General features: G+C 42.6%; 11 protein-coding genes across 11 annotated transcripts; 6 read left to right on the top strand and 5 right to left on the bottom strand.

The window, feature by feature from the left end:
• Positions 1 to 359: 359 nt before the first annotated feature.
• Positions 360 to 1,441, top strand: IL334_000857 (uncharacterized protein; the record flags this gene model as incomplete). The annotated part of the gene is made up of 3 exons (XM_062932619.1): positions 360 to 617; positions 692 to 886; positions 1,016 to 1,441. 3 exons carry the CDS (start codon positions 360 to 362, stop codon positions 1,439 to 1,441), a joined length of 879 nt encoding a protein of 292 aa, XP_062788670.1.
• A 307-nt stretch (positions 1,442 to 1,748) lies between these two features.
• Positions 1,749 to 4,647, bottom strand: IL334_000858 (uncharacterized protein; the record flags this gene model as incomplete). Its single annotated transcript, XM_062932620.1, has 10 exons — positions 1,749 to 1,876; positions 1,939 to 2,319; positions 2,378 to 2,777; positions 2,844 to 2,965; positions 3,024 to 3,214; positions 3,280 to 3,407; positions 3,470 to 3,817; positions 3,877 to 4,028; positions 4,093 to 4,327; positions 4,384 to 4,647. 10 exons carry the CDS (start codon positions 4,645 to 4,647, stop codon positions 1,749 to 1,751), a joined length of 2,349 nt encoding a protein of 782 aa, XP_062788671.1.
• Positions 4,648 to 5,327: 680 nt separating this feature from the next.
• Positions 5,328 to 6,701, top strand: IL334_000859 (uncharacterized protein; the record flags this gene model as incomplete). The annotated part of the gene is made up of 6 exons (XM_062932621.1): positions 5,328 to 5,658; positions 5,728 to 5,972; positions 6,035 to 6,125; positions 6,184 to 6,218; positions 6,281 to 6,471; positions 6,548 to 6,701. 6 exons carry the CDS (start codon positions 5,328 to 5,330, stop codon positions 6,699 to 6,701), a joined length of 1,047 nt encoding a protein of 348 aa, XP_062788672.1.
• Positions 6,702 to 6,933: 232 nt separating this feature from the next.
• Positions 6,934 to 7,743, bottom strand: IL334_000860 (uncharacterized protein; the record flags this gene model as incomplete). Its single annotated transcript, XM_062932622.1, has 3 exons — positions 6,934 to 7,074; positions 7,188 to 7,599; positions 7,682 to 7,743. 3 exons carry the CDS (start codon positions 7,741 to 7,743, stop codon positions 6,934 to 6,936), a joined length of 615 nt encoding a protein of 204 aa, XP_062788673.1.
• A 572-nt stretch (positions 7,744 to 8,315) lies between these two features.
• On the top strand, positions 8,316 to 10,292 carry IL334_000861 (uncharacterized protein; the record flags this gene model as incomplete). Its single annotated transcript, XM_062932623.1, has 8 exons — positions 8,316 to 8,375; positions 8,438 to 8,516; positions 8,575 to 8,694; positions 8,805 to 9,133; positions 9,181 to 9,685; positions 9,759 to 9,925; positions 9,985 to 10,000; positions 10,132 to 10,292. The coding sequence occupies 8 exons, from the start codon at positions 8,316 to 8,318 to the stop codon at positions 10,290 to 10,292; spliced, it is 1,437 nt and encodes a 478-aa protein (XP_062788674.1).
• A 422-nt stretch (positions 10,293 to 10,714) lies between these two features.
• Positions 10,715 to 12,791, bottom strand: IL334_000862 (uncharacterized protein; the record flags this gene model as incomplete). Its single annotated transcript, XM_062932624.1, has 6 exons — positions 10,715 to 10,939; positions 11,034 to 11,738; positions 11,807 to 12,030; positions 12,090 to 12,389; positions 12,450 to 12,492; positions 12,549 to 12,791. 6 exons carry the CDS (start codon positions 12,789 to 12,791, stop codon positions 10,715 to 10,717), a joined length of 1,740 nt encoding a protein of 579 aa, XP_062788675.1.
• A 2,539-nt stretch (positions 12,792 to 15,330) lies between these two features.
• On the top strand, positions 15,331 to 16,601 carry IL334_000863 (uncharacterized protein; the record flags this gene model as incomplete). Its single annotated transcript, XM_062932625.1, has 3 exons — positions 15,331 to 15,426; positions 15,610 to 15,845; positions 15,920 to 16,601. 3 exons carry the CDS (start codon positions 15,331 to 15,333, stop codon positions 16,599 to 16,601), a joined length of 1,014 nt encoding a protein of 337 aa, XP_062788676.1.
• A 306-nt stretch (positions 16,602 to 16,907) lies between these two features.
• IL334_000864 (uncharacterized protein) lies at positions 16,908 to 18,654 on the bottom strand (the record flags this gene model as incomplete). The annotated part of the gene is made up of 8 exons (XM_062932626.1): positions 16,908 to 17,057; positions 17,140 to 17,474; positions 17,582 to 17,606; positions 17,668 to 17,782; positions 17,887 to 18,038; positions 18,131 to 18,208; positions 18,277 to 18,428; positions 18,525 to 18,654. The coding sequence occupies 8 exons, from the start codon at positions 18,652 to 18,654 to the stop codon at positions 16,908 to 16,910; spliced, it is 1,137 nt and encodes a 378-aa protein (XP_062788677.1).
• Positions 18,655 to 18,977: 323 nt separating this feature from the next.
• Positions 18,978 to 21,803, top strand: IL334_000865 (uncharacterized protein; the record flags this gene model as incomplete). Its single annotated transcript, XM_062932627.1, has 2 exons — positions 18,978 to 19,113; positions 19,276 to 21,803. 2 exons carry the CDS (start codon positions 18,978 to 18,980, stop codon positions 21,801 to 21,803), a joined length of 2,664 nt encoding a protein of 887 aa, XP_062788678.1.
• A 227-nt stretch (positions 21,804 to 22,030) lies between these two features.
• Positions 22,031 to 23,480, bottom strand: IL334_000866 (uncharacterized protein; the record flags this gene model as incomplete). The annotated part of the gene is made up of 2 exons (XM_062932628.1): positions 22,031 to 23,253; positions 23,381 to 23,480. The coding sequence occupies 2 exons, from the start codon at positions 23,478 to 23,480 to the stop codon at positions 22,031 to 22,033; spliced, it is 1,323 nt and encodes a 440-aa protein (XP_062788679.1).
• An 865-nt stretch (positions 23,481 to 24,345) lies between these two features.
• On the top strand, positions 24,346 to 25,872 carry IL334_000867 (uncharacterized protein; the record flags this gene model as incomplete). Its single annotated transcript, XM_062932629.1, has 10 exons — positions 24,346 to 24,388; positions 24,516 to 24,538; positions 24,612 to 24,654; positions 24,908 to 24,974; positions 25,056 to 25,069; positions 25,133 to 25,167; positions 25,246 to 25,353; positions 25,472 to 25,631; positions 25,706 to 25,783; positions 25,844 to 25,872. The coding sequence occupies 10 exons, from the start codon at positions 24,346 to 24,348 to the stop codon at positions 25,870 to 25,872; spliced, it is 600 nt and encodes a 199-aa protein (XP_062788680.1).
• Positions 25,873 to 26,104: the final 232 nt, after the last annotated feature.

The raw sequence follows: 26,104 nt of genomic DNA on the forward strand, positions 1-26,104 counted from the left end.
GATGAAAGACATTCGCTGTTTCGTGAATTCGTTTACATTTGTTTGTTTGTTTATCCTTTTCATTTTTGTTTTGCTTTTGTGAAAATGGAAAAAAAGAAAGCAGGCACGTCGGATTGAACAAGTCTTTACTATTGCTTTATGACGTAGTGCCACACTCGGCGTTTAAATACCGGTCAAAATGCGAGTCTGGCTGAATGGTTACGTAACTGACTTTTACTCACCTTCCTTTTCCCAAGTGTTCACTGGTGCCCCTCCCCCGCATTTATCAACTAAAATGATTTCCCGGATTCACTCCTCATTACATCTCCAGACTCGTATATAGACGCTGATCAATGCGAACACCTATGGAAGAGAAGATCATGACTACGACATCGGATACACCTTTAGATCCCTTACTCAGAGAACCACCGGTGCCCAGTCCTTCGAAGACAGCAGGGACTAAACGGAAGACTAGAGGTAGCGGTTCCACAGCAGCGATAATACCACCCTCGACCACCACCACTAGACTTACGAGAAGACGTTCAGCTGCACAACCCGGAAATGTCAACGGAGAGACTGTCGAGCCGGCGAGAGGGGAGGAAGAAAACCTGAATGGATATTGGGGACCTGCGAGTAACGTGAGTATTCAATACCAGCCTCTTTTGATAATGTCTCTACTTTTCCAAACTTACTGTACGTCTTATTGCACCAGAAACGATCGCGTCGGGTGTCTCCTACTAAGCCTTCCAAAGTAGGATCAAGCTCAGCGCGGTTCTACCCATCAACAGAAGCTAGTGATGGAAAGGAGTCACAAACAGGTGCTGCATCAGTTCCTGGTATCGACACGGAAATACCTATGGCTGGAATAGAGGAGTTGGCTGCTGCTGCGACCGCTGCAAATGATAAGGTGAGTCGGCCATCTGTGATGCTCCTTTACCTTCTGCGTTATTCTACATCCGTCCTCTATGCGGACTCTTGAATGGGACCAAAAACACCCATGGTGGATCATGCTTATATTAACTCATGATCTGAACAGCCATTGACCTATATTCCATATTACACCCCGATGTACCCAGTGGGTTTGAGTCCCTTCAGATATCCCTGTTTGACACCTGGACTCCCGAATCCCTCACCTGGCGATCCAAATAACCCAAATTTCAAGCGATTCGATCCACATGTTCCATTACCTTCCCTTTCCTCCATGAACTCTAGCCGGCATCCACCTGATTCGAATACATCGACGAACATAGAGGGTAATATCGACCCTCAACTGGCTAACCTCTCAGCTCCAACTCAACCCTCACAGGAAGGACAGATCCAGGAGCATGGAAATAATGTAATGGATCAAGCTACAAGTGATAGTGCAAACGCGGCTTATGAGTCCATATCAGCATTGTTATCCGCTTCTCAAAGTGTTTTCCCTCCTACACTGGAATCGATAGATTATGGTCAAGGACAATGACGGCTTAATGCTTTGCCAATAATCACTTACATCATAGCAATGATGAACCGCCGGTATCAGGGAACGATGGTGCAGAGAGAATTTTGGGTGATATGAACCAAATGTGCTAGGAGACAGCCTGTCACGGAAATAACGAGAGACTGTATATCGTACGATCAATAAGCAAATACATGTATCTTTTAGTATAACGTCAAGGAAGACTTTTCCAGCATGCTACTTTGACACGCGAATGATGATGTACACTTGCTAACACATAAAGATTTACATACAAGCAGGAACCGGTTTGGAAGACCTGCTCGTAATTACACTAGCCTTGTACCTTCTTCCTCTTGTTGATCAACCCTCCGCCACCCCTCTTTTGGCCCAATTTTCTCTTTCCGGCAAGCACTTCATCGTAGGCCTTCTTTGTCCCTGCTCCCAGCAATGTTGCATGGCCTTTAGGACATGAGCGACCAGATCAGTACGTTGGCAACGGAATGTATAGCAAAATCGCTCACCAGTTTCTCTCAACAGATCATCCACTATGACTTTACTTCCACTAGTCGGATATTTTGCACTGACACCTCTAGCCATCAATTTCTCTTTCAACAACTCTCTTAATTCATCTTTCAATGCTCTGACGTCAATGTTCTTCTTTTGCCCTTTATGTTTCTTCACTCTGCGTGAAAATGGTAAATCTGGATCATCCTCTTGGTCAGAGAATAAATCTGGATCGACATCCAGGTCCATAGCTTCAGCAGTCTCCAATAACCAGTTCTTATCATGTGAAGATTTGGATTGTTGATGTTCTGCCTTTTCGATTTCTCTGGCCAACTTGATTCGCTCTCTCATCGGTTGTAAGAAACCACTTTCAATAGGTAAATCAGGTAATTCGTGACCTGTGAAAAGCAAACGAGATAAGTCCAGGCCAGTGAATATCCGGTAAGATGCACTTACTTCTACCCAAACCCCTCATCAAAGCTCTCTGCATTCCCTTCTCCTCAGGAGAGCACAATTGCAAAGCGAAACCTTCGTTTTTGGCTCTTGCAGTTCTTCCACTTCTATGAATATAGGCATCAGCCGTTCTGGGTAAATTGAAATGAATTACGTGATCCACTTGAGGTATATCTAAACCTCTTGCTGCCACATCTGTGGCTATCAAAATCGCATTTTTGGAGGTTTTGAAACGATCAAGATTCTTCAGTCGTTGTTTTTGTTGAAGTTGAGAATGAAGGGGGTAGATAGGCATCTGTAGAAGTGTGAACAGAGGTATGAGTCGCCGTATACCATCTATCGACCCGACAAAAACCAGTGAACGACCAGGATATCGGAGAAGGAAATAGTAGAGGTATAAATCCTGAATTCGAACCGAAACGATCAGAAGCTTATTAAGGTCAAGATCCTGAGGACTATCAGAACTCACTTTATCTGTCATGACGCATTCGATCATACTTTCCCGCAAAGAAGCTACTACACCACCTTCGGGACTGAGATCAATGACCTCGGGTTTAGGATCTCTGAAATCGAGTTTGTCCACAAGATCCTCTACCAGTCACTTCATTTAGCTACGTTTGGGATCCCATAGATCTAATCAGGAGCTCACCTAATGTCGACCTTTTTTTCCCTTTTCCTTTTCCACCAGCTTTATGTCTTCTTTGCAGATTTTGTTGCAAATCCTTCGACAGTGTAGCGGAGAAAACGAATGTTTGCATATCGTCTCTAGCTTTTGAATCTTCTAACAAGGTTGACATTTGGGCAAAAACGGGATCATCATCATCTGGTCCTTGCGTCACACTGTATTCCATTTATAGGCATGAGCACATCTTCTGAGACTTTAGGACATTATTCAAAAGACTTACGCTCCGTGCCTTTGAGTCAATCGGACGATGTTTTCCAATTCTGCAAAGTGGCCGTTTTCTATCATCCTATCTGCTTCATCAATCACTAAGAACCGAAGAGTTCGAATACTAGTAGCCAACTCGTCGTCCTGAGAACCTCATCAGCTACCCTGTTCGCTTGCGGCTGAAAGCTGAAAGCAAAGGAACATACTGCTTTGATCAAGTCCCACAATCGACCAGGTGTAGCTACCAAGATATCACAGCCTCTGTCCAGGATTCTCTTCTGTTTCTGAGCAGATAATCCTCCAACTACACTTCCGATGCTGATCCTGGGTGGACCTTTTGGCTTCGATTCACCTTCCTCATCATCATCATCCCCGACTGACGAGACTGCGTGTTTAAGAAGAACATTCAGATGACCGACTACTTGTAAGGCCAACTCTCGTGTTGGACAAAGGACTAGGCCACTGAGTTTTCTTCTGACAGAAGGCGATGGACTAGGTGCACGAAGCAGGTATGAAAGGATCGGAAGGGAATATGCAAGGGTTTTACCAGATCCCTGTCCAATCAGTATGGTCAGTCAAGCTTGCTAGAACTTTTTCCGAGAATTCTACCCACAGTCTCTGCTACACCAACGACATCTTTTCCTTTCAGTCCGGCCGGCAATCCTCTTCTTTGAATATCAGTAGGTCTCACATAGCCGGCAGCGAGGAAAGCTTTTTTCAGTGAGTTGTGTAATTTTATATCCGTCCATTCAGGTAAAAGCTCATCTTATCATTCCCACCGATCAGCTTGTGTCCTATTTAGACATGAAGGAGTGAGAGTTGAGCTCACCATCGAAAGCGGGTTCCTCCTCCACTTGACCTTGTTCGTGCTCGTCTTCATCTTCCTCGTCTAAATCCTCTTGAGCTAGAGCTGCGAAATCTGGAAATGCCTCCTCTGCGCCTTCATCGTCCTGGGAAGCTACCTCATCCGCAGAAGTTTCCTCTTCAAGCCCCGATTCGGCAACATCTGTGTCTTCTTCAACGGCCTTTCCTTTCCCTTTGCCCTCTTTCGTTTCTTCTTTAGCCTACAGATAAACCCCGTAAGTGATTGACCCTGTCAAGACGATTGAAGACCACTCACAACAAATTTCGCTACTTTTCTTCCATTCGCACTTTCGTCCCACTCGATAGTGACGTCGTCAAGCTCTTCAAGCATCATCATACCTCCTCCTCCATCTATCCCAGAGAATGAAGAAGTGTTTACAGGTTTCCATCTCAAGTCAGTTGCGGCAAGTCGTGCTCGTGGTTTGACAGATGTTGGTGCTGTCGTTGTCGCTGATGAAGAAGATTTGGATTTTCGATTGAGCTTCGAGCTTGAAGCTCGTCTCGCTTTTGTCTGAGCCATGTTGCGTGTTGTTCACTATCGCAGATGTTATTTGAGGAATGTATAATATAGGAGACCGAGAAGATGTAAAAAGTACAGCTGTAAATAACCTGTAAATAACCATTACCTTCGATTGAACTTGAACTTTTCTGAGTCACGTGACGCGTCGACGGGGGATGCTCCGTGCTTACGTAAATATATTGTCGAGAAGCCTTCTTTGACTCATTCGCACATATGCATGCGATCCTGTCAAAGGGAACGACAGTCTGAGTACATGTGATGGTCCTAAGCTCAGTACGATACCGTATATAGGTAGATTTACACGATTAAATGAAAAAAAATCGAGCAGTCAGCCCAGATCTCAGCCAATCCCGCCTTTTACTTGTCAACATAAAGCTACCCAATCCCATTTCACGGCAAAGAGGCTAAGTCAGTCCTGTGAGATTACGTTTGTTATCATATGCTGCGAAAAACATCATTGCCTGCTTGGAGAGCTGTATACCCGGTAGCAAGGTGGAGTATTCCCTGTCTGCTAGTTGAGAAAGGTTGGCGGCTCATCGAACCTTAAATCAATTTTACCACATCTGACAAGCGTCGTCTCCTTCGGATTTTTTAGGAACGGTCCAAGAGGACAGCATATATAAACCACTGACCGCGATAAGTGATAAAATTATACTTATCACTTTACGAACGGTGCGAAGATGGCCACCTTTTCCAGGCGATTGCTAGATCCATGTCGCTCATCGTTGTCGAAGGCAGCTCTACAACCAGAGGTCCAAGGAAGTCCGCACGACATCTTCCGTAGAGTATCATCGCTCTTATGGCCTACTCTTCTTTGCACGGAAGACAAGCTGTATGAGCGTCAAAATGATACGGAAAGGGCAGAAGTCAAAATCCCTATCCAACCTCTTACAATCACGTACCAAGAGGCTCTGAAGTTAATGCCGTGGCAAATGGACAATCCTCATATCCATACAGGTTATAGAAGACCGACTGGTTCTATCAGAGCATGTATAAGCAGTATCTTCGGATGTAAGTATATTTGCATATGAACAGACAAAATACGGAGTGTTCAGCTGATACGATTGTCTTGGAGGGTAGATATCCACAACGAAAGTGGAAACATTCTGACTCATCTTACTGGTGCCATAGGGTTCATGATCATACTCATCAACCATCTTTCCACGTCGACTCTCGGAAGGTCGTCTTCAATTGATATGCTTGAGTTCGTTCCAATGGCTGTCTATCTTTGCTCAGCTATATCGTGTCTTGGGATGAGTACAGCTTTTCATACTCTTAATTCTCACTCCAAGAAAATCTCTGACCGAGCTCATCGATGCGACTACGTGAGTGACTTTTGACGTAATTCAGAACCCCATCGAGTCATGGAGCTCATAGCAGGGAACAGGCTGGTATATTATTATTGGCTGTGGGAACTATTCTTCCGGTCATATATTATGCTTTTCATGGCGACGTATACTGGCAACTGATTCACTCCGGTAAGCCATCTCTTTCTCTTACTTTCCTCGAAGCATGATCAGCTGACATGAGTTACAGCTGTTATCATACTTGCTGGCTCCATAACAGCATATGTGAGTACAGACATCGTTGCTGACATGATCATCAGTCACAGTCCAGCTGATGCTCAAAATAGGTTGTCCTTTGTCGTCGATATCGAGCTAAAAGAATACTCCGCACAACTACTTTCTTCGTTCTCGGTTGTTCTGTCCTCATTCCTCTCTATCATTTCACAATGACCAGAGGATATGCTTATGCTAAGACGACTATTGGAATTGATAAGATGATCGTCTCCGGATTCTTGTATGCTTTAGGAACGGGAATATAGTAAGCGATATTTTCTCAATTGTGTTGACGTTGAGCAAAAATGGGCGTTGACGATATTGCGGATTTGTTCATGTAGTACATCACGGTTCCCAGAAAGGTTATATCCGGGACGTTTTGATATTTTCTGTTCATCGCATCAGATTTTTCATACTTTAGTCGTTATGGCTACATTGTGTCAATATCTCGCTTTGAAGAGTATCATTGATGTCAAGTGGGTCAGCGCAGATTGAACTGTTGAGGACATGTGAAGTAGAAATACACCAGTATGGGAATATTCGGTACGAAGATTTTAACATTCTTGTATTGCTTGTTCACCTTGTAGCCGACCAAAAGCGAATTTATGCATTGATCTATAGGTAGTACAGCTCGTTATTGCCCTCTGTCTAAAGAATTTGTTTTGAGGCATTTTTGGATCCGAAGAGAAGATTGAGGAAATGATAGGCTTTGATACAATTTCGACCTTTACAATTCTAGATACATGAACGCAGCATCTCTTTTCTCTTTGCCGTCCGGTGTCATTGCGTAGCCTGGCACGTAACCAGATAATTTCCAACCTAGTTTAGAGTAAAAATGTTCCGCGTATCCAGCCTCGGTATCTAAAAGCTAGATAAGGTAAAAACGATTCCACACGATCAGAAATCAAATAAAGCAGCATTACGGAAATATAGGATGTGGATGAATATCTTGGTTGAAAGTGGTAGGAACAACCAACTCACACATAAGGTACTTCCTTGTTCTTTAGCAGTACGATGTAATTCATCCATTAATGTACGTGCTATTCCACGTCTTTCATACCGATCATCCACTATCAATTTCCCTACTTCTGTTCTATGTACACCATTTGGACTAAAGTGAAATGCTAATTGAACAGTACCGACAATTTCTGAATGATCCGTTTCTTTTCCATCCATATCAAGACTTTTCAACGCAGTATCCGTTTCTGATGAGGGTAATTTAGCTACCCACATTATCTTTCTACCTGCTCCTGATTTCGTAAGACTAGAAGAAGCATTTTCAAATATCTCAATAGCTTGAGAAGTCGAGAATGGATTTAAGAAATTAATTGATCTGTTTTGATGAGTTATTTGTCTACACAATATAGCTGCTAAACGAGGTGCGTATAATTTCCTATATCAATAGACCCAGATTAGACTCGTAATATTAACTTGATCTTGGGAATGATAGTATGTTTTAAGGATCACACACTCACAAGGACTCTGGAGTAACACGTTCGAGCACTACTTTCTTCTTCTCATCTTGTGAAGTAGACATCTTGGCAACGGTAAAATCTGAATTTGTGTATCGGGGAAACAAGGAGGATGTCTGTCCGTGAACAAGGAGCTTGAAGAGAATGAGAGATGGATACTCGTATCTCACATGATCAACTACCTGTACAATTCGTAAGGTACAGAGAATCAGAACTATGTCCGGCCGAAATACCCCACTCCCTCATCGGCTAATGTGAAGTAACTGTGCGAGATCTTCCTATCTTATTCGCTGGTCGTTGAGAGAATGTGGGATGAGAATTACCGAGTTAACGTTACTCGTATGGAGTATTGGAATAAGGAAATAATTTGGTTGGTTCCTTTTCGACCTAACCCCGTATATTGGCCTCACTCGATAATTATACCAGGAAGTGAATCCCAAGCGACGGCTATTTCTTCCCAAATACCAAGTAAAAACCCTTTGTTCGGGGAAAACCGACGGCGTCTAGTTTTGAGTATACTCGAGTATTTAGCTATTTGGTCTTTCCTAGTATAACTTTTATCTCGTAATCGTTTACTTACACATACTCTTCTGTATACAACCTACTAACTGTTGACAAGAATTGGCAAGTTGGGAAAATGTCTGGATTCTTGAAAGCAAAAACAAAGCCTTCCACCGTCTCTCATTGGATTGCAACGGTGGGTAGTCCTCTTCGCGTTCACTGGGAAGGAGTTATCTCTGACTGATCTGTCGTTGATAGAATTCGGGGCCTGATACTCTACATAATCATGGTCGAGATGACAAATTACCAGAGTCCGCCGATATCGTGGTCGTAGGAGGTGAGCTCTATGTTACACTTTATGCCCTCACAATAGGGTAAAGCTGAACTCAAATTAGCTGGTATCGCTGGAGCTCTTTTGGCATATCACTTGACTCACCCCGAGGATGTCAGCGAGACCGTTCCTAAAGGCAGTAGGATAGTCATATTAGAAGGATCGGAAGTAGCAAGTTCTGCGAGTGAGTCTCAATCAAACGATCCAATTCACAGGAGTTGTCGCTGACTATGTGATTTAGCTGGACGTAATGGAGGTACGTTTAGCTTATCAAGATAATCGCTAAATTAATAGGTCATTTCGCACCTGCAACATTCGCCTCTTTCCCTAAATTGGTTCGATCTCGTTCGGAAGGAGGAGCCGGTCTTACTAAAGCTCATGCAGTTGATATTCTCAAACAGGAATGGGACAACTACGCACGTAATAAAGATGTCATTAAGAAACATGACCTGGTTCATAAAGTCGATTTATGGGAAGGGAATGTCATGACAGTCTACAAAACTCAAGAAGGACTGGATACAGCTTTTAATGCATTCCAACAATGGAATGAAGCGTTAGAGGAATCTGGTTCACAAGACTATTCCAATAATGTATTCTGTAAAGATCCGAAAGAGGCATTGAGAGTGAGTTTTAAAAGGTGATTGAATAGTGTTTACTGATAAATGATCAGGTTAGTAGAGTGCAAGGCGCTATAGGCTATTCAACAAGAACTGCAGGAACTGTTCACCCACATAAACTAACAACTGAACTTCTTAAATTATCAATCTCTTCTACCGATTACGATGTTTCTTTACATACAACTACACCTGCTTTGTCAATAACACCTAAAGAAGATCAACATATAGTGGAAACAAGTCGTGGGACTATTAAAGCAAAACGAGTTGTACTTTGTACCAATGCTCATACACCTCATTTATTCCCTGAAGAACATCCACTCAAATCATTCATTTTCCCAATTCGTATTCAGATGGGAGTATTTACTCCACCTCCAGAATTCTCTGGTACCAAATCTCCCCAAACATCATATGGATTCCCAACGGGATATTGCGCGACCAGTACATCCGGTATCGTCGTGGGTATCAGTGTAGGAGATTACATCGGGGCAAATATCGGTAAATCAGAAGATTACATTTGTAATTCAGATGATACTGTATTACTACCTGAATGTACGAAATGTAAGTAATACTATCTCATCCCTTCCTTCTTCTGACATTCTTACTTGTATCGTACTGAATGCCTTTGATATAGATCTTGAGGGATTCATGACGAGAACTTTTGATGGTTGGAATGAAAATGCTATCGGAGAAGGTTTGATGAGAACATGGACAGGTGTAATTGCAGCTACTATCGATCGTCTTCCATTAATTGGACCTGTACCTGATACACCTGGTCTGTTCATTTCCGCTGGATACAACGTGAGTCTGTCCTTCATTCTTCATCTCTAAATGTGTCACGCTGACACGTCTTTTTGTAGGGTCACGGTATGAGTAGTAGGTTTCCCCTCTCCGCTTAGCTCATGCGGCCTTTGCCTCTCGCTTCAGCCCAACATCTGCAGACCCCTTGTTATCGATGCTATCCTCTTTTGACTGTTTTGCTGATAAACTTGCTTTGATCTTCACAGCTACACATACATGCGGTCGTGCTTTGGCTAAATTGATCTTACATGAAACTTGGGATCAACAATTTCCCGAAGCTTACATTATAAGTAAAGAAAGATTAGCTCGAAAGTTACCGGAAGGTGGTCATTACCAATTGGTCACAGGTGTGAACAAAACAACATAGTAGATATTGTAGCGATTCTTACTATTAGGTGTTCAGGTGCGGATATGCCACGAGCATGTATTTACGACTCATGATCAATGCATATCATTCTCTGCTCAGTAGATTAGCATGACATGCAGCATCGTGACCGACTCTTCTGCCCGAAAGTTGCACATATACAAATATAAAGTTGATTTCTAATGAATGCCCCTGAAGATCAGATTCGCGAATTCTCTGAAACCTGCAACCTAGAAGTATCGGAATATATCCTGTTGACAGGTGCTATAGAGCTTCAATGTTTTTAAGAATGCTTTTCTAGTTCTAAACAACTTCTGCATATGTAGACGACCCATTTAGCCCACTACATATAATCTACCTACAAATGACTCAAAACACAAATACCTCTACTTTTCCCCTGCCAAGCCGAGTTGCATTGGGAGCATCTAATCCCACCAGAATTTGGCGAACCATGACATTGGACCATGTCTCTCTGTGGGTGGTTCTTCAGGATTAGCATCGGCAATAGCGATGAATTGACCAACGGGAATTTCAGAAGCAGGAACGATTTTGGTCTTCTTGATGAATTTGTATCCGAAATAAGTGACAAATAGGAAGATAATAGAGAAATAACTTGAGAAGAAGTCTGAAATATCCCAATTTCCTGGAAGCTATTTGTATATCAATATTAGCACCAGGTCCTCTTGTTGTTGTGTGTGTAATGTCGGGAAGAAGGTATGAGTATGGAACCTTATTGAAACTTACGAAAGAGTAGAATCCACCAGTGATAAGAACGACGAAAGAACCCCAAATTGTATAGTGAGACAAGTAAGGTTGGAAGGGAGCAGCCCATGGTAATCTTTTAGGTTCAATTCCTTGTGCTTTCATACCTTTTCTAACTCGAAGCGATACGATACCAATGACCATCCAAATACAAAGAGTACAAGATGAATTGATGTTGGTGATCCAGTTGAAGGCTGTTGCTGCACCGTCACTCAATGACATGAAAGCCAAAAGCTGGAAAGATCCTTGGAAAAGAACGGCGACCCATGGAATACCGAACCTTGATACACGTGTAAAGATCTTTGGTGCTTTCTTGTCGAGAGCAAGGGCGTATAAAGCTCTTGAACCGACTAACATACCGTGATTACCTGAAGACCAAGCTGAAGTGATGATGACCGCGTTGATTATACTTGGTAAAACTTTAACACCTGCACGTTGAGCGGCAATGACAAAAGGTGATGATGCTGCTGTTCCAGTCGATGTAAGTAAATGAGAATCATTGGAAGGTACGATCAACCCAACGACGAATAAAGTGACCATGTAGAAGACCAAAACTCGAACGAAAACGTGTTTAGCAGCTCGAGGTACATTTCTTCGAGGATTCTTGGTTTCGGCAGCAGCAATTGCCAAGGACTCGACACCGGAGAATGCGTATACAGCGTTGATAAGAGTGAGCCAGAAACCGCACTGTAGAATCGTGGTTTATCAGCAATGAACTCGGTCAGAAAGTACCAATGCTTAATGAAGGAGCTCACGAATTGTCCAGCAGCTGTTCCAACATGCCAGTAACCTTGTCCGAAAGCTCCTGGATCCCTCCAGTATCTGAAACCGATTCTGTCTTGGCCTGAAATACCACCAAGATCATAGATGAGACCGAAGAGGATAAGACCTAATATAAGCATGATCTTGAGAATGGCACAGACAAGTTCGACCTCGCCATAAACTCGGATGAAGAACAAGTTGGTAGCGAAGGTAACGACTAATTCAATGCTATCAGCACGAACTTCTATTCAGAGTACACGGTAAACGCAGACTCACCGATACAGATGGCAATCCAGATACCGGGATTGAGGTCAGACCAATAAGTCATGATAACTGCCACGGCAGTCCATTCTCCTGGGACGGATACTGCTGAACCATAGAAAGTTGACCATCCAATAGCAAATGCTAAAGCTGGGTCTACGAAGAATTCGGATTGTCTAACGAAAGCACCTGAGATTGGTGCCAAGGCTGATAACTCTGCGAGACATCCCATAACTGCCATGACGAGAGTTCCGACAAGTCCATAACCTATGAGTGTTCCCGCAGGCCCTGTTCGACGGATGGATCGACCGGAACCTAAACAATAATACATTAGCCCATAGCCTCAGTAGAGGTCGCAAGTCGGTGGTGACATACCTAAGAAGAGACCTGTACCGATGGCACCGGCCAACGCAATCATCTATGCACCGTAGCGTCAGAGAGAATTTTACTGAGGCTTAACATCATTGAGCTTACCTGGATATGTCGTTGTGACAAACCTCGAACTACACGCTCTTCACGAACCAGGGTAGGGTTAACTCCCGCAGGGATATTGTCATAGATGAGTTGGGGTTGCCCTTCACGGTCTGGGTCGGTGACTCCAACTTCGACATCGTGCTGATAGGCATCATCCTTCTTTTCATCCTCAGAGGGAAGGTGGGTGTTGGATGTTGATGTTGGAGGTAGATAACGGATTTCCGAAACGTGTTGTGAAGCCATCTTGAAGGAAAAGTTACACGTCTAAAAGCTATGAAAAAAAGGAGAAGGGTTTTTTTTATTTTTATCTGACTGATTGTGCTGTATATATATAAGTGAATGGTCTGACGAGCAGAGGACCTTATCTTTCGATAGAGACATCGCGTTCAAGCACGAAAGTAAGGAGCCAATGATATGGGATGATCATGAAGGACTTATACAGCCGACGCTACTGTTAAGTATAAGATTTGCCGACAAGAAAAGTCCTGCTGTACTCGGAGTACGTATATTTGGGGGATCGGTAAATTTTTATCTTGGCTATCAGATCACATGCTATTTTGGGATTTGTTACGTTATTTCTTAGCGAGACGATGGGATCGCTCGTAACCCCGCAGGTGGAGCTGTTCTGCTGGAATGCTGATTGTTTTTGTGGTTTGAAAATCCCTTCCATTTCTGATCAGACAATTTCAATTGACCTATTCTACACGTTATGTAGGAGTGCATTGATATAGCAGTTTGAATGTTGTATGAAGAAGATCTATCTAGTATGCTCATTTTCGCGGTACATCTATGTTCTTAGTACTCCAGTATGTACCGCCAACAGGAGATTCCCCCCACAGCGTAACCGGAACCAAAAACCGGTTGTAGAGGGTTATTCAATTAAGGGAAAGTTTGACCTGAGATCTCGGTTGATAAACACCCAAAAAGACACCGCAAAGCCAAAATACTTCCTTTTTCATCTGGAAGTCGTCAGGAGTATGAGCTTTGTTCACATGATGCTGATGATTGAACCAATCAAAAGTGTCAGATAAGTGGGATCTATGACGCTTCGAGAGAGAGATGCGTTGAAAATAAGCGTCGCTTTGGGACATCTTTGATCGGCAATCTTGAAATGCAAGGATAGAATCTTGGTAGGAAACCCCCTCATGATCAAAAGTGAGTGTACGAGGCTCGTTCAATCAGTCTTTCTGCCCTATGTCACGAACAGACAAGTCAATTGGGGGTGAACAGCGGATGTGAGGTTCGTAGAGGTAAAAACATCCGTTCATCAATACTTCTTTGGGATGAACGGTATAAGTAAAGAAGCAGATACGAAATGAATGGGAACGCTTTTTCTTGCTTACGAGGGGTTCTGCCTACAAACATACAAACGTCATCATGATTATATAACGGAGGCACCACATCTCCAAAGCTAACCGTTCCTCAGTCTCTGGCGATTCACACTGTCAGGAATCAAGAACAAAGCTTTGGTTATAGTATTAGCTATATATATATATCATATAGAGAAACTCCAAGTTGCGGTCTAGCTGCTTCAGTCGTGGTCTCCCCACTTACGCTCTGATCTCTAAATACTGATTTACAGCATATGCAGATTGGCCCCGGGGGATTTGGTATCCGCGCACGAACCTCACGTGTAACGTTGAAAGTCTCGGTCCCACCTGTTTCAGCATGATCGTTACAAGAATCAAAAACGAATCTTTTTGTTCCCCACTTCCCCACCTGCAAATATCAGCATGACACGATCACAATGTACCTGATATGTGCTATACATGGAAAAATGATAAAGGAAAAGCCTCATGGCTTGGCAAGATTGGCGTGACAAGCTTGTGCCGTGTGTCCAAGTCAGTCAAGATCGGTAGTCAAGATAATTTCCAATGCGGTGGGTACAGGAGGTACTAAACGTTACTTTAACGAGGACATGAGCAAGGGTTGCCTGGAAATTTTGATAAAGGAGCATCGTAAGTGAACTAAGAATCATGATCTGTGCGTCATCCTCGTATAGAAATAGCACGAATATATTCATATATTCCGATCAAATATTCAAACTGTTTACTCCTTTCCCGTTTCAAAATGTAATATTTCGTAAAAACTGATCTCGGCTGGAAAGGCGTTGATTGATCACTGGTACATCATATCAAATCTTTAAATAATAGTAATCTTATCAGCATCATGTACACAAAACTTACCATCTACCCACTTCATGCGCCCCAGCTCATCATTCAATGACTCTCCCAAAATAACCAATTGCTCATTCCCTGAATATCCTTTTTACTAACCACAGGTCAAGGATGTCCAAGCTCAAAAAAACAAAGGTTACCAAAAGGAAAAAATTTAAACCAAAATTCACATCTGAGTTTACATACTTTTGACTGGTATGGGATACGTCATGTCTGAATAGATCATTCTTCATCTTCGAAACACTATTGTTATTGTCCTATTCCTTTACCTTTCACTGACACGCAGCACTCACACAGATTCAAACATACACGAGGGAAGGGTGCCGACTAAAAGAAGAAAGATCCCTTTCTTTGGGTGATTATTGCTGATTGGATCAATCGTAATTTGATCGCGAATCAACAACAATCAAAATAGATTATCGATATTCAGTACTTTCATTCCAGCATCGATCGACGTATGAGGGCATCTTCCTCTTACAACTCACACTGTATCTCGGTATTCAGGTTTACACCATCCATCATTTCCTAGAACTCACCTTGAACGAGACACCGGTAATTCCCAAGAGTGACCTGGAAAGAAGGGAGGCATTGAAATTTAGTTGAAAATGGACGAGGAATATCCAGCTTATCGAGGAGTACTCAGTTGTCTCCCTTGTTTCGAACTGGGAAGATGGGCCAGAAGGAAATTGAGTAAGGATGATGTGAGTATTTCTAACGATTCATTCGCTGTCATCAAGCCGGTTGAAGAGGGAATTGCAAAGTTTGTGACGACCTTGTGTGAGGTGGAGATGTGGCAATGATGATTCAACACCACTGTTTTTTCAAAAAGAAAACCTTACTTGCTCAAAGTTATTGACGGACATCCTTATCGTCATTTTCATTAGCCAGAGACAGAACCACTCTTTCCATCTCCATCAACGGTCTTGACTCCACCCCGACGTCGTCCGGCTTTACCTAATCTTTCTTCATCATCTTCTGGCTCACCACTATGGGGCTCTGAACCTACTTCGCCTCTCAAATCTGCTCGAGAAGTGCTGGACGTCAATGGAATTGCAAGCCAAAAGAAGCTGAGTAAAGAAGGTAAAGAGAAATTAGGTAGTATAAGCAAAGCTTATGCGGGGTGAGTGCTTCCATACCTTTTGATTACATGTTCCACTGACCTAATGCTGATGAGAACTAAATATCTTCATCTAGCCGAATGCAATCTCTTCAACCTCATCTACCCTCAGCATGCTCAACCCCTTCGGTTCCATCTACACCTCGCAACACAACTTCTTTCCCTGTCTTGAAACCACTTTCGACTCTTGATGGTAGAGGATCTTCGACTGTACCAACCTCACCATTAAGACCATCTGTACCTAATTTAGGTAGATCAGCATCGGAACCTCGTAATCTCAGTGATTTGGGTTTCGGTTTCGGTTTCGCACCTCATCAAATCCCTTTTCAAGGTTCAATACATGTAGGTAGAGGTAAAAGTAGAAGAAGGAGTAATACAACTTCAGATAGAGTGACAATGGATGTTGATAGATCAACGATAAGAGGAAGAGGGAGAAGTCCAGGTCCAGCAAGATTTACTCCTGTAATACCTGATAATGACATCGGTGAGCAACAGATTGTCTCAGAAAGACAAAGAGATGAAAATGGCATTATAAGAAGTATGTCAAATCCAGTCTTATCTTCTATGAAAACAACCGAACAGAATCATCAAGAAAGTGGAATACATGATCAAGAAGGAAGTGGAAAAGATAAAGGGGAAATGGTGGTGAAAAGAAATTTAGGATTAAGAGGGTTGAATACAATTCGAGGAAGAGGTGGTAAGAGGGGAAAAACAAGGATACAATCGGGTCGAGGAGGTGAAATGGGCAAAATGAAGTAAATTGAATAGATGTACATTTCCTCAGGCGGCTTCCATCAACTACAATACACCACTCTCACGTCATATCGCCTAAAAACATATTACATCCCACTCTTATGCCAAGATTAAAGGAATATGCAGATAACAATCACTCACGTAGATACAGTCTGTAGATTCTGTTTTCCGTAAAGTCTCTTAACGTATGGAACATGTCATGACGAATTCTTATGTTTCCTATGTATCTACAATAGTATACAAATTTAAACGAATACAAGCACAGCCTCCTCACGCCTGAAACGGCTCACCATGCTCGGCTGATAGACCCATTTATCGCCTACTTCGTCTTCTATTCGCAGGACGTTCTTCCGACTCTTCTTCAATCTCATCTTCTCCTTCGCCTTCTGCAGTACCTTCATCGTATTGAGTTTCGGGAACTACACTTTTTCTTCTGGATGATGCATCTACTCTCCATCCGGACTACGTTGACGAGTCCAATCAACAATCGATCATGCACCACCAAGCTCAATTCATAGACGAGTTTGAGGGAAACTGAACTTACAGGACCTGCTTTCTCTATGAATCCACTTCCATTCTGTTCTTCTTCTGCTATAGCATTCTCCTCTTCTTCCAGTTCATCTTCGTCTTCTTCTTCTGTTCCTTCGTCATCTTCGTTCATCTGACTAGCCCTTCCTTTACCCTGCCCTTTGCCATTCGTTTTCCCATTAACTCTTTTCCTTTTCTTCAATGATTTGAATTCATCTTCTGCTCTTGATACCGCTTTCTCACCAACTGGAGTAGGTTCAAATTCTGAAAATCTACTTTTACAATTCGGACAACTTGGTCTAGGTAATTTCATTATACTAGAATGACAATATGAGTGAAAATGTGCTTCGCCTATTTTGCCAGAGAATCAGTGATCAGATTTGGAGACTTAGCTCATGCGACGAGATTGCGAGGCACTGAATTCCTGAGAATATGACTCCACTATTAGAATAACTCACATCCATCTTTTGAACAACATACACCCTATCATATTTTTGGATCAATTTTCCTATTTCTACAGCATGCGCGGAAATAGGCAACTTACATCTAGCATAAGCCTCTTACATTGCTTACAATTCTGCATGTAATCGTCGAACTGGTTTTTCAGATAAGGTTCTAATTCTAGAGCAGCTCTCACACCAAGTGTATATCGTCCTCGTCTAGTAACCCGCTCGCAGATTAGCTTGAAATCAACTTTTCTGGTTCGAGGTCTAGTTCTGAGATTTATGCTACTCAGGGATGAAAGGGGGAGAATTGGCCTCACTTTGACTTTGATAACCATCCTCTAGAACACAACGAATTCAACAGATTTTCAGCAACGTGTCTTGCCATGTTACTTTCTAATTCGGATACGAGATTGAGTGCTTGACCATGTGCGATTGAATTGGCAGGATAAGATTCGATAATACCTTGAACCTACAAATGGCGCAAATTACATTAACCTCACTCGATTTCTTCTTGGATAAGGTCGACGAGGAAGTAGATGGAGAGGGAAGAAAAGTACGTACTACTCTTCGATAATAATCAATTTCTAAAGGTGTATAATCAGTAGCATATAAAGCTACTTCTGAAGGATCTATATTTCGCTATTGTAATGTCGATATTTCTCGTCAGCTAATTTGGACCGTCGATGACAGGCTTTTAGATAGCTCACCAATACGACCCATCCTTTTCCTTTTCCAGATTGTTCTTGACCTGTAGCTACCTCCATACCTAAATCATGTAATATATCTGATACATCAATCAAGAATGATCTCATTCCTTGTAATGTTGTAGGATGAGTAGGGCGGAAATTCCCATCATTTTCTGAGAACATCGAAAGAGCACGAAGTTAAGTGATCAGCGTATACTCTGAATTCTGTATGATGGATTCTGCAAGCTGAGAATCGAATATGACCTCACCTTGACAAGCTCCAACCGCTCTTTTATACATCTCCAGAGTCACATCATCCCTCATAGCTCTCCTGGATAACATCGATTGGATGAATACCCTATGAAGGTCTGTTGGCGCTATATAGCGTGTTTGATTCATCTGGATATAGTGCTGCTGCCTGAGGGTACGTGAGGATGCTGTATTGCAGTTGCTGAGACAGGAATGTGACGACGATGAAGGAAGAAATCAATCCATGTTCATGTTCGTGTTCACTTTATTTTCTTTTGTCTCGTCCGAAACGCCCTCTTCCACGTTGTAGAAGATCACGTGATCTGGCAATCTATCCGTGCCTGAATGTCAGATTTCTTCGCAGAGAAAGGAAGAGATTTGAAAAGTTGGAGGAGAAGTAAATTAGAAAAGATGCATGGATGCATATTCAACAACCAACTTATCACTTCGTATACTTCTCGCAATATCCAAGTATGACAGAGGCAAAACTCACCAAGAGATTGCACGTGGGTGGATTAATACCCGCTATAACGACCGAACATATCAAAGATCGATTTTCAAGCTTTGGTGTCGTAAGTGATGTTGAAGAATTGAAACCTGATGCTTTGGGTGAGTGAATCTTTCTCGTTCGAGCTGATTTCCTTGCTGTCTATCGTGTTGTGATTGTTACCTTATAAAGGTCCTTCGATATCAATTGGAATGTGATCTGGTCCTATTGATCGTACTGGTATGCTGATATTGCATGATGAAAATGTTTTGCTAAATATATAGGTCGACCTCGTCCATTCACATTTTTGACTCTTGAAACTACCCCTTTACAACTCAAGAAATGTTTGAACATATTATCGGGATCGTTTTGGAGAGGCACACAATTACGATTGACAGAAGCTAAACCATCTTACACCACTCGATACACAATTCCAACTCCAACAGAAAAAGAGAAAAGGGACATATTAGAGAGAAAAAGGAAAAGAATCGAATCAAGTCGTCCTGAAGGTGTGGGTAAATTATCACAAGATATGAGAATTGTTAATGCCCAAATTGCCAAAAAAAGGAAATTCTGGATTATAAATGAAAATGGCTACGATAACGATCACAGATTGATTAGACCTATAACTATTAGACCTACACATTCGATAGGAATACCTCTCATACAAGATCAGAAACCAAAAGATAAAAAGGATAAAGATAAGAAAAAAGATGGAAAGAAAAGAATTAGAGGTCCTCCTGAAAGATTACGAAGAAGAGTGATCAATCCCATCGCATGGGGATCAACTTATATCACAGCGGACGAATTTAACAAATATCGAAATGCGAGTAAAGGTTTAGACATTGAAGGGCAAAGTGAAAACGAAATTGGTCAATGGGAGTTTGAAGAATTTGAAGGAGTTGAAGAATTTGAACAAGGTGAACACGGGATTGACAATATTACCGAAGATGGGAAGACTGTATTGGGCATTTGGAGGAAAAACGTCAATGGAGAAATTACCAAGGAAGAAGTTGTAAGAGGAAACAAAAGAAACGTATTACAAGGGGAAGATTACGGTTTAGACGACGGCATTTCATTGCCTGAACGACAAGGCAGTACTTCACCACTTTTTGGTAATCGGGACTTACCCCCAACAGGAGAACGAGAAGATTCTCCTTTATTCCCTTCGAGAAACGTCAACAATGTTACGTCTTCAGAGACCGAATCTCAGGTAGATGAAGATCAAGAAGACGGCTCATCACCTCTTTTCCCCACTCGCGCACTTGTTCAGGAAGAAGGGAGAGAAAGGTCTGCCTCACCACTCTTCCCTAACCGCAATCCAGCGCCAACCGATACCGTGAAAGTACAAGAACAGTCTTCATCCCCTCTGTTCCCCACTCGAGCAATTGACCCAGTGGGTGATGAAGAGCAACCTTCTTCACCTCTCTTTCCAACTCGTCTTCCTGAGACCGCCAACAAGTCGCCTTCACCGACACCTGAAATTGAAGTAGATCAAGCATCTCCACAACAACCATCCTCTCCTCTTTTCCCTTCCCTGAAAGGGAAGATCCCTTCTCAAGTTCGACTACCTACTCCTCCACCAACGGTGAAACCTATTACCGTAAAACCTAAAGTGTCTATTCCAGATCAAGTATTAGCTTCTGCTCGAGCGGAACGATCAGCTGCTCTTGGTGTACTAGGTTCGCTTATAGGAGATCTCTCCCCACCTGCCAAGAAGGAAAAATTCGTATGGGATGTTTATCCTGAATCTGATGATGAAGAGGTTGAAATCGGCAGAGGAAGAACTGATTCACTGGTGGATGACATTCCCATTGTCTTTGATAACACCAATAGCGCGGTAGCCACAGGACCTGCCGATGGTACATCCTCCTCAGAATCGGGATCTGGGTCTGGGTCTGGGTCTGGGTCTGGATCGGGTAGTTCAAGTGGATCTTCGGACAACAAGGAAGATACGATGGACGTCGATCCTCCTCAAGGGAATGACGGTGAGGACTCGAGCTCAGGTTCTGGATCTGGATCTGGGTCAGGATCAGGCTCGAGTGGGAGCGGGAGTGGGAGTGAAAGTGGAAGTGATGAAGAAGAAGATAATTCACCTGAATCTGGTTCTGAGAGTGATTCCGATGAAGAGGAATCTGATGACGAGGATGAAGATAAAGATGAAAACAAGGAGGATGAACCTTTGGAATCTGCCCAAAACGTACCACCCAAACCATCAGGACTAAAAGACATGTTTGCTCCTAACACCAACCATAGTGCAGCAGGTGGTGGATTCTCCCTACTTGCTAATTTAGGTCAAGATATCGAATTAGATGAAAATATGGATATACCATTACCTATACCACAAAATTTCACTTTTCAACAACAGTCAACTGCTGTCCGAAGCTCAAACCAGGAAAATGAAATAGAGCCTTTATCACTACTGACCACATCATCAAATAGGAATAAAATCAAATTTGATCCATCACCTTCGATCCCTCTATTCTTCACTCAACCTACTTCATCTTCCGAATCTTCCAACACCAGGAAAGATCAATCAAGGAATCTTTATAACGAACTACACAATGGAATTCCGATTCCAGCGTATAATGGTCATGATCAAGATCAAGATCAAGACGGATATGAACAAGAAGAGCAAGAAGAATTGCATACTACGCCACTACCTGGATTTATGAGACAACAAGGTGAAACAGATGAAACAATGAAGAAGAAATGGGAAAATGAAAAGGTTGAGTTGACTCAAGCTTATAAGAAAAGATTTAGGGAAGCAAAGAAATCTAGAAGGAGGAAAGGTGGAGAAGACGTCGAGTAGTTATTTACGCGTGTTTTTGATACGGGATATACGGTATACCAGTATGTATTTATACCATGTGGCGAAAAAGTCGCGGACCGAAACTGCCATGCATAGGCGTACTACATCATTATTGATGACTCATTCAATTCTGATTCGAAAAGACAAAAAGTACATGCAATCACATTCTACATCGTATAGCTACAAGACAATCGCAATACAATCAGAATTCGGTACAGTAACAGCAATCAATCGCAGAATATCGAAGGTAAGTCGAGGGTTGACTTTGATCTTCTAAGGGAACAATGGTCAGCCGCTCTTGCAGCTTCTGTCGAGTGAATCAAAGTGATCTCGCCCATTCCAGATCTTTTCTTATCTACATGAACATGTGTGTGGGTATGATGCAAGACTTTTCCAAGTTGGCTGTGATCAAATGATATCCACGAAGACTCAGCGGAGATACTTCTCCTTCTTCCTGCTTGCATTCGATCTTGCTTGATGTTGGAACAATGATCGTTATCCTCTGTGCAGCATGTGATCTGATCGTGGAGATCTGATTGAGGGGCCGAAAATCCTTCAGGGAAGTATTCCGAGAATGAGAGTAGCTGAATCCTGGCTTCCTCAGCACGCTTAGCTTCCCATACGACCTCAAGTTCTGTCTTAAATACAGCTTCGGTGAGGGGAAGCGCAATGATGGATTTAGTAGGTGTGGGCAATGTAGAATTTGGAGTGGTATTCGTGTTGCTCCATGTAGCACTTGTAGCGAGGACCCTCGTGTCAGATGATGAGTCGGTGAGATAACGCTGATAATCAGCCGTTTCAGCTGGCCCCCTTATAAAGTGTACGAGTCCTTTTTGATGAGCTGAAAGTTCCACTTTAACAGGGGGGCCATGCTGCTCGATATGGTAGGGATGATGAATTTGCCTTCCCAAGGATGGATTAATTTGCCCTTCCATCCTTGGGCCTCGTTGGTGGAACCGGACGGGGACTTGTTGCTGACCGACTTGAGGATTTACTGACACTGGGGCACTGGGATAGTAAGTTGGGCCTGTATTCAAGAAAGGTTGGCAAATCCCCATATTAAATGGTGGTGGGCCAAAGATGGGAATAACCTGCTGTCCAGGATCAAATTGGTAGGCCATTGGGCGGTGCTGAATATTGATCAGGCCATTAACATGCGATGGGACCATCTGTCGCTGATGACCTAGATGATGGTGGCTCATGAATGGGTCAGGATAATAGACAGGCGCCTGTTGATATGCTCCGGTAAGGAAAGGCATAGGCTGTTGATAGGATGGGCCAGCGTGCATTTCGTGGGGCTGTTGATTGTGAAGAAACTGGTTCACATTCATTTGGAAAGGGCTCTGCCCACTGATGGAGTGAGGGAAGGCTGCTTGAGTACGGACTACAGTGACTTGTACGGGAAGAGAGGGCTGAGTATTGATTGTATGAGCTACCGCAGCTTGAAGTTCTATCAACATCAATTAGTTGTCTACTGACTTTTGTGATATAGATGCTCCTCTTGACGAAAACCGAGCCGTGACAAATGAAGATTAGGAGGGGGTGGCGATGAAACAAAAACAGTCCCTTTTACTCACTTGCAATGTTCTGGAAGCGTTTGATCTTACGTTGAATAGTAGCAGGATGGATATTGAGAATGGCAGAAACATCATTGGATGCTTGAGGCTCACGACCCATCTTGAAAGAAGTTCCAAGAAGGATGTTGGAAGTGTCAATGGAATTGTGCGGGAATGCCAAGTGATGTACTGTTGAAGTACGTAAAGAGCACTGAAATGTGAAGAACAAGCTACAAATTCAATCCTATCGAACAGTTGCTACAAAGATGCTTAAGTAAATCCAATAAATACTGATTGGTCGTATGAATGAGACTCACTGTATGAAGGATATGATGCTAAAGAATGAGATAAAATCAAAGAAAAAGATTATAGAAAAGAAATTTCGAAAATAGACAGTATTCTGTACGTGCCACGAAATTGTACACATTAAACGAGTACGTTTCCTGCCGGCTATGCAAAGAAGGTTGGCTGACTCGTGGCCAACCAAGACTTCTATGAATCCATGGTATGTATACAGGTAATACGGATGTATACTGTAGATAAATGTACTTACTGGTACATGTGTTTTTTCATACTGTGCGGCGGGATATGTATAGATGTATGGTTCTTCAAACTGGTCTTGAAAGTTGAGGCAGGTATTGTGAATCGTCTGATCTCCAGTACGAGATGCTTCAATGTCTGATCAAATTATCGAGATGATACTGTATTCCAAAGGATGGGGATGTTGAGTACCTTTGACTCTGATTTTAAATCGAACAACGCACAGACCTATCATTCATCCATGATTCCCTTCATGCATCAAATATATCAACACACGGTGGTACAGTCATCTTCACTATCACTGGACGACATTCCCTTCACCTTCCTCATCTCTGTCTCTTCATTGCTCTTTTCTCATTCTCTTTTCTGCTTTCAGATCTTCTCTCTACCCATTCCGGCTCACACACACACAGGTCACTATCACAGTACTCGAGTACCCCTTCATCATGTCAAAACGTGGTTTATCTATGGAGGAGAAGAAGACGAAGAGTAAGATCATCTCAGTTTCCATCGAACCTTCTCTTCTCTTTCTTTTTCCTTTTCCCTTTTAGCCTTCATTCATATTTGAAGGTCGAGAAAACATCCGCAGCTGACTGACACCCTGGCACCGTGATAGTGCTGGAGCTCTTCCACGAAACAGTTCGTTCTCTCACATCGGATACGATCCTCCTCGCCACCGCAAACGAAATACTAATCTCTCATTGGTGTGTAGGCATCATTCTACTCATTGAAAGAGTTGGAAAAGATAGCTCCAAGTGCGTGTCTAGCTTACTTCGAACATTAGTTGAATGTTTAGTGTGGATTTTCCGAAACATTCTTTCCTCATATAAAATCACTTTAAGCTCTCAAACATCACCCTAAACATCCCGAGATTCATGCTGACACAACGATCGTCTGGATAGAAACGAAAGGGATAGGTATGTCTCCTTTTCTCCTTTTCCTTCTACGGAATCTCTTCCATTCATCTTGTCACTGTCATAAACGGGACTGCTGATGCGACTTTCTCAGTCGTGCAAAGTGTTAAAGAAGTCCTCGACGATATCGTCAGCGATGGCTTTGTTCAAATGGATAAAATGTACGATAAATCTTCCTTTTTTTCCTTCCTTGCTTCTTTCTTGAACCTATTGTCCAGCTGATTGGATGATGTGGACCATAGCGGTACTGGTAATTGTAAGTTTTCAGCTCCCCAGAGGTCGTCCGTCATGGTAAATCGTGAGCTGATAGATTGTTCAGACTTTTGGTCACTTCCAAGTGCAGCAGGCGCCACCGTAATTTTGCTCCTCCTCCGCGTTCCTGAACTACTGTACCAATTAAGCTTATCGGGCGTTTCCCTTTTCCTGATATAGAAACAAGCTCTTCTCAGTAAGAGCTCTAAAGAGCTCGAGGGTATTGAATCGAAGATCCAAGAAGCAGAACAGAATATTCAAGAAGCTGAAAAGGGTAGAGAAGATACCGTATGTTCTGTTTTACCCTTCATTCACAGATCTTTCTCCTTTTAACTCTTTAATCGAAATCCGCCTGGTTACGAGTATGTCCTTGATGTGAATAGACTGATAAAGCTTGTTTGACTAGGCGGAAAGACGTAAACTCATTTCGACACTCTCATCTCTGAATGAAACGTCCGCATCATTGAAGAACGAGTTAGCCGCTTTCGGAGCTGCCGATCCTGTCAAATACGAGAAGAAATCTCAAGCGATCAAAGTTTGCAAAGATGCTGCTGTTCAGTGGACCGGTGAGTATCTGCAGGATTACCTATCGCGAAAAACACAGGAGAAAGTCAAGATCGTAGCTGATGTCAAATGTCAGATAATACTGTTACTTTACTTGGATACGTTAGTGGGTTGGGCACAGATTCAGAGCAAATCAAAGCTCAATTGGGAATCAGTGAGTTGTTTCAGGATTGTATGGCTAAGGATCCAACTAACCTAGCTTCGCTTGTCATAGCCGATGAATGGGAAGATCTTAAGACTTGACTTTCATCATCATGATCCTTATAGAAGCGACAATTAGTCGATATCAGATTGTAGCAAAATAAGTATTCCTAAATATTTCGTGTGCAGAATATGCAAATCCCGTATTCACCATTTACTCGAATGCGCGTCTTAAGCATTCACAGTGTGTTCGCCTTGGTCCGGGGCTTTGTATATTGTGACGAGATGTTAGTAGTGACAATTGGACAGCTGATCCGGAGTTCAAGCTCAATCA

Source organism: Kwoniella shivajii, chromosome 1, assembly GCF_035658355.1.
Source record: "Kwoniella shivajii chromosome 1, complete sequence".
Classification (NCBI taxonomy): Eukaryota; Fungi; Basidiomycota; class Tremellomycetes; order Tremellales; family Cryptococcaceae; genus Kwoniella; species Kwoniella shivajii.